At 37.5% G+C, this 12,866-nt stretch overlaps 5 protein-coding genes across 5 annotated transcripts; 2 read left to right on the top strand and 3 right to left on the bottom strand.

Annotated features, from left to right (window-relative positions):
• Window positions 1-2,274: 2,274 nt before the first annotated feature.
• On the top strand, window positions 2,275-4,802 carry GCK72_025286 (uncharacterized protein; the record flags this gene model as incomplete). Its single annotated transcript, XM_003100194.1, has 3 exons — window positions 2,275-2,354; window positions 3,902-4,028; window positions 4,728-4,802. The coding sequence occupies 3 exons, from the start codon at window positions 2,275-2,277 to the stop codon at window positions 4,800-4,802; spliced, it is 282 nt and encodes a 93-aa protein (XP_003100242.1).
• Window positions 4,803-7,600: 2,798 nt separating this feature from the next.
• On the bottom strand, window positions 7,601-8,037 carry GCK72_025285 (uncharacterized protein; the record flags this gene model as incomplete). Its single annotated transcript, XM_003100146.2, has 2 exons — window positions 7,601-7,903; window positions 7,951-8,037. 2 exons carry the CDS (start codon window positions 8,035-8,037, stop codon window positions 7,601-7,603), a joined length of 390 nt encoding a protein of 129 aa, XP_003100194.2.
• On the top strand, window positions 7,730-8,655 carry GCK72_025284 (uncharacterized protein; the record flags this gene model as incomplete). Its single annotated transcript, XM_003100202.2, has 2 exons — window positions 7,730-7,792; window positions 8,353-8,655. The coding sequence occupies 2 exons, from the start codon at window positions 7,730-7,732 to the stop codon at window positions 8,653-8,655; spliced, it is 366 nt and encodes a 121-aa protein (XP_003100250.2).
• Window positions 8,656-9,992: 1,337 nt separating this feature from the next.
• On the bottom strand, window positions 9,993-11,497 carry GCK72_025283 (uncharacterized protein; the record flags this gene model as incomplete). The annotated part of the gene is made up of 4 exons (XM_053736272.1): window positions 9,993-10,345; window positions 10,391-11,039; window positions 11,178-11,247; window positions 11,340-11,497. The coding sequence occupies 4 exons, from the start codon at window positions 11,495-11,497 to the stop codon at window positions 9,993-9,995; spliced, it is 1,230 nt and encodes a 409-aa protein (XP_053579838.1).
• Window positions 11,498-12,347: 850 nt separating this feature from the next.
• Window positions 12,348-12,816, bottom strand: GCK72_025282 (uncharacterized protein; the record flags this gene model as incomplete). Its single annotated transcript, XM_003100231.2, has 3 exons — window positions 12,348-12,513; window positions 12,559-12,633; window positions 12,683-12,816. The coding sequence occupies 3 exons, from the start codon at window positions 12,814-12,816 to the stop codon at window positions 12,348-12,350; spliced, it is 375 nt and encodes a 124-aa protein (XP_003100279.2).
• Window positions 12,817-12,866: the final 50 nt, after the last annotated feature.

Genomic DNA, 12,866 nt, shown 5'->3' with positions numbered 1-12,866 from the left:
TATCAAAATCAAACTGCTCGAAATACGTAGATACGCTTTGAGGTCAGATATCAGGTTGACATTCTAAATCTTATTCACCTGTCTTAGAGGGTGGATGGAATAAGAATAAGAAAATTGATGTCTGAAGATCTCTGCGTGCAAAAGACGAAAAGATATCTGGACTTCTGAAACAAAAAATCTACAGATAGTATTTCAAATTAAATGTATTGCATTACCAGAATCCCAGATCTTTTTCTTTCCGGTGGTCATGTTTGTCGGTTTAGACCCACTGATCTGTTCAAATGAAACAAAACCACAAAACAACTTTCTCGAACTTTTGTTTCTCAAAAAATCTTCAAAAACCAATATCAAACAGACAAAAAATGCAACAAAAAGTTCCGGAAACTTTATATTTCGGAAATGGGCATGATATCCGGTCTTTTCAAAATTTCCGATAGTGACAACAGTCTAATATCAGTGAGTAACATGACCTGCAAAATGTGGGTGTAGAAAAATGTTCAAATTTTAAAAAGAGCAATAATTTGATCATAGTTTGATCATAAAGTGTAATTTGATACAGAGAAGAAAGAAATTCAAGGGCTAATAGTCTCGTGTTGTTTTTTTTATCCCTGGAGAGTGTATTTTGATACATTTAGCGTCATGGACAAGGAGCTACCGTAATCCAAGTCAATGAGACCTCACATGAAGTATCATCCTTTGTGTTTTAGAACAAGTCGTGTAACCTTCTTCCTGAAATTCAATACCTGATCTTACATAAGAATTCTCACATGTTTTTTGAATTTTTTCAAAAAGAAATGAATATGCTAGTTCCAACAAAAAATTTTTATGAAACAGGCCTTGGACCTGCGTCAACATCTTCTCTGAAAATCTTTACGGTTTGTTTGCTCACCCGTAGACTCGACTCAAATCATCCTCTCACCTCCCGCGTTTTAGTTTTAATTAAAACCTTTTGGAAGCCAAAACGTAAAGGACACGTCATGTCAATTCGCCCTCATGTCAAATCGGTCATTCAACACTGACATTTAGCAGTTTTCGGCGAATTCAACAAAAAATCCAGACTACGATGTCGGGAACCACAAAGCCACCTAGAAACAAAACACGTATTTCTCGGAAACCCTATTCTTTTTGTGGATGGGAGAGAAAATGTGGTAAACTGGTAAATGGATAAAGTTTCAAAATAGAGGGAGTATGGGCATGGAAGTGACATGAAAAACGACGTCCATTCATTATTCCAAAGTTTAATTTCCCTTCCGGAAGACTCTAATGCGGAAGTGAACTAAAGATACAAACCAATTATTATTTGTGATCTAGGTGGTATGCACTTGCGTGGGTTCTCAGAAAACGACGGTTTATCAGGAAAATCGTGAAAAAACACGGATAGTCTGTGTGATGTACAAAGTCTCGCGAATGCTTTATGGTGTGTTTTGTCTAGATTATGGTCACCCCTGCAATGTCATAATAGCCTTATTTATCACGGAACTAGAAAGAAAAACAGAAAACTACAAAATAAGCTATTTTCCTTTCCACATGCGAGCAATTACAGGAATTCTATTAAATCGAGATATGAAATCAAGTTCTGACTTGGATTGGATTTTGATTTGAAATATTCGATGTTCTTTATTTTAACACATTTCTCATCCTCCCCCACTCTTTGATCTGATTTTGAGATTTTCAATTTCTCCTCTTTGTCCTCTTTCCCTTATTTCAATCTTCAAAACGTTTAATGGGTAAAAAAGACAAGAGGTTTGCAAAACGAGGGTCGTAAAAGTTGACATCTGGAAGGAAGTATCTAAATGTACCTAAAAAGCTTTTTGACGTATGACGTATGACCCCACGGAATCGAAAATCTGCAGAAACTGGAATGAAACTCGACTTTTTTTGTTTTCAGACTCAAGCTTAGCTAATTCATCAAATGATGTCAATATGGCAATGAGACTTAGACGCAAATTATGCAATTTTCTTTTTTATCTCTATCTCTTCCAGTAATAATAATTTACGATTCAGAAACAGAGACAGCAACCGCTTCATTCATGTCATCATCACTTGACATATTGACTCAGCCCCATAAAAACTTTTTTCACAAAATTATGACTACAGTATCTCTATCCTCTCCTCATTCTCCACACACTCTAGCTCAGCTCCCTAAGCTCTCTTCATAATAGAGGAGAACTGAAGGGGCGGAGCCTAGGGGCCAGCCATGCGCGTCGTCTCCGCCTTCCAGCTTCGCTTCCACAAGAGCACCCGCCTTCCTCGAACCGGTCATTCCTCGCAACTATGAGCAGCCGAAGCACCACGATTGCTTTCCTCTTCATCGCCACCCTTCTTGTCTTCCAATGTGTCTCCGCTCAATCGAGGTGAGTATGGTATTGGGTGGGTGGCACTTCTTATAGCATCTAAAGTTCCTGGATTAGGTTCCTGGTTCACATTACCGTGGGATAACTCTAGTTTTTAACAGAAATATATTTGGAACACAGAAACGACCGTGGGAAAGAAAAAAGATCAAAGGATTAGTGTTTAGTATCTTTATAGTTTCAAATTCTTCTACGTTTTCCAAATCCGCTTTTCAAGATTTCATGCACATTCTCTAGACTATTACTCAACTCCCATTGGGACACTAATGACGTTAGAGGGCAACAATGAAATGTGCACTTTAATTCTTCGTTCCCCTTCTCTCATCAAATACTGAAAAACGTCCCTCGCGTTCTTATTAACTTGATTGTCTACGCAACGCTCTCCGCTTACCCTAACCACTCGCTTAGTACAACTGTCAGAATGCTTCTGAATTCATTTTTATTGCCAGTGTGACGTGAGTTTATTCTGGTGGCCCTCCTCTTGTATACGAGACCTTTGGTGGTGGATGAAGCGGAAATATCAATCAGCCATTCTAATTGAATTGTGGGTAAAAGAAAGGAGCCCTTTTTGGCAACTCGTTTTACATTCCGCCTTTCCGGTGGGATGCACTTCAACACGCTTTAGTATTCGGGGTTTTTTTGTTGGAAAATAAAGCAGACTAGGAAAGGAACACATACTGATAATGCAATATATCAGAATTACACACAAATCAATCAGCTGCTTAGCCAAAGCATATCATGAATCAAATAATAATATTTTCTAGTTGTGTTGACTTATGGCATAACAGAGAGACAAAACGAAAGCAATCATGATTTTTAGTTTTTATAACAATGCTTCTTCTCGATGACAGCTGGAGACGTTTAGCCCTTTTCGAGAAATACCCAGAATGTCAGATTTGATATTTAAAAACAACAACAAAAACTTATTCTTTAAAAATCTTTGATTACTGAGCATTAACTCGCTAGAAAAAAGTGAGGGAGGAATTCCTAATATTTCACTCTTTAACCTCCCAACTGGATCATAAAATTAGCATTCTATGCTTTATTTATCCCATTTCTCATTTATATCCCTTCACCATCTAAACTTCCCGGTTGGATACTGACTACTGAGAAACTGAGAAACTCAAAGGATCAGAGCACTCACAAAACTTGTCTGAGTTTCGGGACCATTTTTTTTCATTTTCATTCCATACAATTGGTAGATGAAGCGTGTAATCTTGCACTAGCATGACGCATGTGCTCATTGAATTCAAAAAAGTAATATTGAGAGAAACTATTAAAAAACGGAGGAGAGAAAACAACATTGTCATTCCATCCTTTATTTCAATTATTTTCAAACAATTATCTGCAAGGATGTCGGTCATAACGAAAATATTCAAAACACACCTCGGCAACTGATGACGACAAAATTAAGCACCTTTCTTGAAATAATTACGTAACAAATGAAAACACCTGTCCCATTAAAAATATTAAAAATACCTTTTTCTAAAATTAGAGAGGCCAACTTTCTACCTGATAATATTTTTTTTTTCAATTTTTCAATTTTTCAGCGACGAAGACTCGGAGTACCTTGACAAGTACCAAAGAATAGCCCGGGCACCAAAGCCAAAGTTCATCCGGTTCGGTCGTGCTGGAGCGAAATTCATCAGATTTGGACGTTCTGGAGCTAACTCTTGGGTTAGTAATGATATACAGGGCTAACGTATTCAGGAATAGAGGAACAGAAATCTGATTTCCTTTTGTTTTTCGAACACACAACAGAAAACAAAACAAAGCTAGTAGCAGGAGAGAAAATCGCATTTGAATCGTTTGATAATCATATGCAAACCAGATTCAAGATTGTTTGGTTCCTTTTTTTCTACTGTTTCTTGAAAATTGTGAAAATTGTGAAAATTGTGGTCTCCAGACTCATATACAATTCGGTTCACGAGTGACAGGACCTCCCAATGATGGATCGGTACCGGCATTTTCCAAAATGTCGGACTTTTCCAAGGAGACAGATATATAATAGACATTTTCCCGTTTTTCCGTGTTTTTTCCAAGGAACATTCTGTTAAATTGCACATGATGAAGCCAATAACTATAAGAGGTCTGTCATTCACAGCTTCTTCTCATAAGGATGATGATTTATCATTAGCTATTCGTTCAAATGACAGTCGTCAGAATAAGTTATATCACGGACGACGTGACCAAGTGCGGTGCATTATCTGCTATTAGCTTTTTGAAATATTCAAAACATCCGCCTCCCTCTCACAAATACATATGAAAATATCACGCTAGAAAGCACTATGTCATTTTCCAATACATGAAGATGAGTAATGACGTAACATCAACTTCTTCCATGTAGACACATCATTAATTGAGTCCGTTTTTCAGGAAGATGGATATGCTGCACCGTCGGTCAACGAGCTCTACGTTAAACGCGGAGCCAAATTCATCCGATTCGGCTAATTAGGAAACATCAATTTCGCGTCGAATCTCTGCTCCTACGTTGTCTAACTGCATAGTGTTTTCACAAAAACTCTTGAATTGTACCCCTTATTCTCTCATTCTCATCTCTCTCTCTCTCTTCATTCTCTCTATTTCTCGAACTGTTGTGCGAACTGATATTAATTGTGTTTTCTATTTCGACGCCTTCTCAAATGAAAACCGTTGAGTTAATAACTGTTTGGTCTTTTGGGTTTTGAAATTCAGACACAACAGGTTCAGTGTTTCAGATGAAAAAAAAACGGACAATGAAATGTATGCAAAAATTTCTTGGGAGGTTCATAAACCCATAAACTCCTTAGATATAAATGAGACCGACCAAGTGTTCAAGTTCATTCCGACTCTCCATAGTTTGTGCCACCTATAAAACATTCATAGACGTTTTTTCAGCACAAAAACCTCTTTTCAAAATGTTTGGACCAAACATTTTGAAAAGAAGAATTTCATTATTCCGCTCTTCTTTAAAAATAGTTGGTTTCAAAGACTTAACAATTCAGAACCGCTTAGACTCTCCCTCCAACAATGGAAAGTGACGATGAGCTAGGCGAAGAATATGAGGAAGTGGTACCAAGAGTTTAGATCTAAATTTTAAAACACCATGTCTGTGACAATAGAAAATGATGAGACAAAGACGTTTTTTTTACTTTACACATCACTTTCGCAGAGGTTCTTATTTTCCGGGGGTTCTCAGATGCCATACAATCTTTATTAGTTTTTAGTTTTTAGTACTGCTGGTTGACATGTCAGGTCTGAAATGGTCAACAACACAACTTTTATTGGTTTTCGGGATCAGAGTTTTTCCAAAAACAAGAAAATCTCAGAATTAATCTGAAGGTGACCAAATTAGGACGTTTGATCGTTGCGTGGTCCACAAACAATGCATTTCCAATGAATCCAGCTTACTTTTTGTACTGCATGTCCCAATCCCAATTTGTCCACCCCCACAGCTGTCCCTTTTTGTGACAGACACGTCACAAGACAACTAACACCAGGTAAAGTACGCGATTTAATGAGAACAAAGCGCAGGGTAGGCGGAAGGGTTTCAAACCCATCCATGTGGAAAAATCATCAGATTACGCTACACAAAAAGTGTGTTCCTGTCAGTTTTTGAGGTGACGTTGAGCAAAAAAAATATGTGATTTCATGCAGAAAATTTTATCAATTTTAATACAGACCGAAAAACATAAACACACTGCTATCCACACAAAAAGTAATTTGTGATTGATAACTATTCAATCAGTGACTTTATTGAAAATAATATATGAGCAGAAAATGCAGTAAATTGGAATGACAAGTATGGAAGGTGGTCTTATGGAAAAATAAATAAAAATATGTTAAGTGGAGTATGATGTCAACTAGAGTCATGGAATGTTGCAAGGATTGTATCCAATTTTAGATTTGGGATGTCAGGTGTACATATCTAAATCGACGTGGATTTCAAGTATCAAGACCATGCCTACATGTTTAAAACACATAGTTTACAACAATTAATATGTACAAATGTCTCTTTCAATTTGTTTGATCTCCCATAGTTTTGGATTTCTTCGCAAGTTCCAATATGCAAAAATCAAGAGGTTACGGTAACATCTCAAAAGTGCTGTCAAAATTGTATAGCCATTAATCCGTCAAAGTGCTGAATGTGAGTTCTACCAACCACTTTACACCTTTTTTCAACAGACATAAAGTAACAATTTTTTAGTCAATTTCATCCGTCAAAACTTGATTTAGTTCCGTTTACACGAAAAAGAGAACGTCAGTATCCGTTTTGGAACTGCTCGAAGGGGCGAGGGATCTTCCTTCAAATTCATCTATCATCGTCAACTACTGCAACGCATAAAAACATTTCATACATCAAAAGAATTACCATTTTCAACTAAAAATTCATGCGATGATGTGTCATAAAACTTTTCTGGGTATTTGTTTGCTTGTTTATTCTTTTTGAATGGAGAAGAGGGTCCGAAATTTTCTGATGAATTCATTTTGACACAAGATAAGTCATTCTATTTAGGGATTACTCGGAAAACGAATCTTTGTTTGTTTTGGAAAACGTCATTTTCACCTTACTCCTGCATGCTTTCTACTCAATTCTTCCATAACTCAAACTGACATTTCAAAAGTCATCGTCATCGTAAAAAAGGTAGCAGTGAGCTTTTCCATAACAAATCATCCATAATGTTGCACATAAATTGAAGTGATAGAAGAGTGTAGTTTGGAATGAAACAAAAAAGAACCGGATTATCATAAGCATCTGGGAATAAATCGGGATCTAAGAATTTACCGTGGCAGTGAACACGTTTAAAAGGAGTATCTAGTGTTAAAGTGCGTCGTATATCGCAACAAAAAATTTTTGTACGAATTCTTTGTAACGGACTGTAACTTCGTGTTCAAATATCAACCAGGAAGTTTTTTTAGCTGTTACTCAATTCAGCCGAGTCAACCAGAAATCTCTTTTTTTTTGGTCAATGATCTATACAATTACTGTACATTGTTAGCCTTATATGCGTCATATTTTCGAACTATTCAAACAGACAACTATCAATTTGCAAATCATTCAAAAAATTCGTATCATGACAAAAATTATAACATCAACCAGTCAAAACTAAAAATCAGTTCTGCAGGGACAAATGGTCTTTTGTGCTCCCATTTATTTAACGGGAATACAGTTTGGATATTAACTGACTTACTTGAAACTGTGATATGATGTGTTGTAAAGACGTTTTCTCTCCCGATGAAAAACCATTTATTGCATTCAATGAAAACGTTTACAAATTATTGTAAAGAGTGTTGCATCCGCTGACTTTGAATTCTTGAGTCTTAGCTGGAGTGGTAGCCAAACAGCATCTGAAGTTGTTTCCAGTCATACAGGATCCGTCATAAACAGCAGCGCAGTTATGGACACAGAGGTTGTAGCAGGTCTGGTTGGTTTGAGTGGCAAAGCTGATCCATGGAGAACAGTTATCATAGGAAGCTCCTCCGTTGACAGAAGCACAGTAGTTTTGACAGATTGCCAAAGTGACTGCTCCAATGGAAGAGACGAGACAGAGAGCAAGAAGGGCACGGAAGAGCTGGAAACTTGTTGTATTAGGCAGATGCCCTTCAAAAAAAAACTTACCATGTCTATGGGATGAATCTGATAGAATCCGATGATTTGACTACTGCTGGGCTCCCTATTTATGTGAATTCTTATTGTACCACGCATCTATTGTATTCCTAGTTTTGTCCTGGATCTTTTTTGTTGTCAAGCCCACGTTTTCGGTTAGACATAAATTTAATATTGAATCGTCTCCTGCTGCTTAAAACCCCCGCAACACATTGAAATATTTGAAAAATGAATAGGATTGAAACGGTGACTAAACTGTTTCGAAAAGCCAATATCGAAGGATACCTACTGAGTTATTGTGATTCGAGCACATAAATAGCTTGTCAAGCCAAACAGAAAGCATCAGTTCCCTACTGTCATACAAGCATGGTAAGTTTGCAATCTTTTCTGTATCTAAAAATCCTCAATTTCCAGTTCTTCCGTGCCCTTCTCGCTCTCTGCCTCGTTTCTTCCATCGGAGCCGTCACTTTGGCAATCTGTCAAAACTACTGTGCATCTGTCAACGGAGGAGCTTCCTATGATAACTGTTCTCCATGGATCAGCTTTGCCACTCAAACCAACCAGACCTGCTACAACCTCTGTGTCCATAACTGTGCTGCTGTCTATGACGGATCCTGTATGACTGGAAACAACTTCAGATGCTGTTTGGCCACCACTCCAGCCAAGACTCAAGAATTCAAAGTCAGTGGATGCAACAAGCTTTACAATAACTTGTAAAAAGCATCTTTGTTTCGAATAAACCGTTCATCATCAGCAATAGACCAACTTTTCAATTTTTCTGTACTGAGATGATTAGTTTAGACCCTAAAGCTGCCTTTATCTAAAAAACTTTATCCAATTGAATCTGAGTGATACAGATCCTAAAACAATGCCACTTGTTTCAGTTTGGAAAGTCTGCTCCATGCTTTCTAGCTCATTATGGAATGATATATGTTTTTTATTCCACTTTGAATAACTATCTCATCCTGACTCCCTGATGCGTTTCTCTATCCTATGTGTGAGTCATTTCCTAGACAGCGCAACTCGATTTCAGTCGCAATCATTCCTGCATACTCGTCACTAGAAGAACATATTTTCACTCTAAAAGTACACACGAAGGATGAAAACAACTCCGAAAAAAACAAAATTGGGATGACGATGTTATTATTATTGCACAAAAATACAAATCCGTCTGCTCCGCCTCCTCTAATCGAATTACACGGTGTCGGGAGACTGTGCTCTCATTCACGATGGTGATGAATACGCGGATTTTGGTGATTTTATATTTCTGTGAAATGTTCACCAATTTTGTAGATAAGGTGATTGATCGGATCTCCAAAATCTCTTTCCCAGGCTTCTGTAATGTACCGGTTGGAATTTTGAAATCGCGAACACAGTAAGTTGATTTTGAAGTACTGCTTGTTACCACAACAAATTTTTTTCCAGCAATAATGACGATAAGTGAACAGTAGATTCGGTAAAGAAGGATAAAGAGAGGTGAGGAGTTATGTAAAATATGGAACTGAATCAATTTTGCAGATTTAATTACTTTCTGTGATGAGTCCTGTATGACTGGAAACAACTTAAAATGCTGTTTGGCTATCACTCAAGCCAAAACTCAAGAATTCAAAGTCAGCAAATGGAACACGCTCTACAATAACTCGAGAAAAACCTTCTTCCGTATTTTTCGAATAAATCGTAAATTGTAATTTTATGTTACCCATCTCCTTGTGGCTTATCTTAGAGCCCCACCCGATTCTTTAAGCATTGCCCGCACCATTGTCATCCCTTCGTCCTTTTTTCTCTTTTCCCGTTTTCCATTCCCCAGTTTATCGTCTATAACAACTTGTAACTTTGTGTTTCTTTGAATAAAACCCAAGCGTTCAAGGTTTTTTCATCACATACGACCAAGAAACTTTGATATAATGTTGTTTTATTCAATTTACCGAAAGAAAAATCAAAAAATGACAAGAGTTTGTAAAAAAATTATGAAAAAATTGATCTACCAATTTAAAATTAGAAACTCAAAAAACTCAATTGTATCTTTATGACCATTCCGTTGTACGTTCATTATCTCACGGCTCTTCAATCTTTGGGACCTTCAAGCCAGTGGTTGAAATGCTTGGAGTTGACTTTTTCTCCAAATCATTCTTTGCCGCCACTGCATCTTCAGAATCTCCCACTTTCGGCGCTCTAAGACCAGTCGAATCTGAATCTTCCACTTTTGGCACTTTAAGAGCAGTCGTAGTCGGATCCTCCACTTTCGGCTCTCTAAGACCAGTTGACGTTGAGGGATTCGAAGCAGTGTTGGCTCTTTCTTCAGCTGTTTTCATTCGTTGACCGATTCGATTCTGTGTCCGATCTGCCCAGTCATTTCCTTCTTCCGAATCACTCGGAACTTCAATTTTGACACATCTGCCTGGCGGTACTGTAAACGTTTTGACTTTTTTTTCAAGTGTATTTAAAAATTTACCAAAATCGTTATCTCTCATCATCTCAGCATTTTGTTCGATATCTTGCACATCGAAATTGATTCCAACTGGCATACCGTTATCATTTGTATCATTCAAATCTCCAGCATTTTCATCTTCTTCCATTGGTTCATTTTCTTCTGTATTGCGTCTTCTGCGATTTTCCATGTTGACTTCAAAAACGACTATTCCATCTCCCGAAAGGAATTGCATGACTTGACGCTCGTCGTTCAACTGAAGATCCCCATGTTGTTTCAATTGAGTTTCCAGTGATTCACTGATTTTTTCTCCACTCATGAAACACAGTTTTGCTTTCATTACAATGTCTTCATCAGACTCCAAAATCGTTTGCACGACTGACTTGGATACCATATTAAAGACTTCTTTACTCTTCGAATCATCTAAGCGACTGAAGTTTTCATATAAAATCGTCTTGCTTATGGGTTTCTTTGTGGTATTAGCAGTGTTGATCAAGAAATTCCGGACCGACAAGTGATAGAGTGGAGACAGAGTCTGCGTGGAGTTACCATTTCGAGCACGTCGAGTCTTCTTTGGAGGGCGACCTCGTCCACGCTTTTGTCTCATCGAAGTTGTTGGTTTTGAAATCCGAGCATCTCCTCCAGACAGTGGCTCACGTCTCTTCGAATGGTTCTTGACTTAATGAACTATTTGCCTATCAATTGTCCCATTTTCTAATGTAGTCAGTGTCAGGATCAATTTTGCCTTGTTCAGCTTTGCGATTTTAGAATTGATTAGCCAATTGTGGAAGACTGTGTTCTTTACAGGTACCCGAGCAATGAAGAACATCTTCGCTTTTGTCTCATTGTCAAACGTCGTTTTGAGAATAGCCTTTTCCAGCCTGAAAGAGGGAATATAGAAAATTTCTAAACAAGGCAAAAATGCACATCACTCTTCAATCCCCGAAAAGAAACATTCCCAACAAAAACTTACTTCGAGTTCCGATGATATACACTATCCGTTAAATTGAGTCCTTTTTGATTGTGGAAATCTCGAGCAAGACATCTTCGAGATATGGACGTCACAAATGGCTGCGACACGAGAGTTCCGAGATGCTTGCCAAAATCATCGTAAGAATTGTTCTCGGGCATTTTTCGCTAAAAATAAGGAAATTAATTGACAAAAGAAGACAACTGTCGGATATAAGAAAGTGAGTGGAGAAGAAATGAAAAAGAAAGGGATAGAAAGAATGTGTGTCTGTGTAAACGAGTGAACTATGACACCAAGAAAAAAGCAATAGTTTCCGAATTTTCAACATAGAATATTTCATTTCCGAGTGTTCTTACTGCAGAATATGGTTATGCTGACAACTGAAATATTATAATGTTGATTTTGAAGCGCTCATCGATTAGAGACACCTAAATCTGCATAAACCTCTAGATAAAATGAAACGAATGTAAAATGAACATAGCAACCAAAAAAAATCTATGAGGAGACGAGGAGACGTTGAGAAAGGGTGCGTACGCCATCTGTCCGGCCGCGAAATCGAGAAAGGTAAATGACACAACCAACTGTCAATCATTTTTCTTATTTAGAACACACACACACACACACACACACTAAATTGTAAACTTCAACTGTATACTGATTGTCATGGTTTTCTTCACATATCCAACCAGGAAAACAAAAGAAGAACCAATGTTACACTAATATATTGTTGGTGCAAATACAGATAAAAAAGAATAATCCATCGACATCTTTTTTGTACTAGCACTCGGAAGAAATCGCCTTTAAGATTTACTCTATTGGGTGCACATGGTTCAGTGGTAAAAAAATAAAATGCAAGTTTATTGAATATATAAAGTATGGATAGACGATAAACTGGGAAATCAAAAATGGGGGAAAGAAAAATAGTGATGGAGGAATGACAATGATGCTGGGAATGCATAGAGAGTCGGGTGGGACTCTAAGATAATTGGCAAGGAGAGGGGTTGCATTAAATTAAAAATTACGGTTTATGCGAAAAATACGGAAGAAGGTTCTCAAGTTATTGTAGAACTTGTTCCATCTGCTCACTTTGGCTTCTCGATTCTCGCCTGGAGTGGTAGCCAAAAAACATTTAAAGCTGTTTCCAGCCATACAAGATCCATCATAAACAGTGGTTAACCTTCACAAAAAATAATTCTGTGCTATACTTTACAAAACTCCTTACCACTCTTCGTCTTCCTTTCTCGTGTCTACTTCACCCAAACATTTTTTTCCAACAGCAGACTTAGTTTCATTATATCTGAAAAAAGTGTGTTTCGTAACGAAACATCACTTCCAAATCAACTTACTGTTTTTCCGATTTTGACATTCCAACCGGCACATCACGGGAGCCTGTGAAAGAGATGTTGGAGATCCGGTCAGTCACTTTATCGACAAAATCAGTGAATATTTCCAAGAAATACAAAATTGTAAAAATCCACATATTCATCACCATCGTGAATGAGAATGAAATTTAAAATGAGAGCACAGTCT

Source organism: Caenorhabditis remanei, chromosome X (assembly GCF_010183535.1).
Source record: "Caenorhabditis remanei strain PX506 chromosome X, whole genome shotgun sequence".
Lineage (NCBI taxonomy): Eukaryota > Metazoa > Nematoda > Chromadorea > Rhabditida > Rhabditidae > Caenorhabditis > Caenorhabditis remanei.
This window is presented reverse-complemented; position numbering and strand designations above follow the sequence as displayed.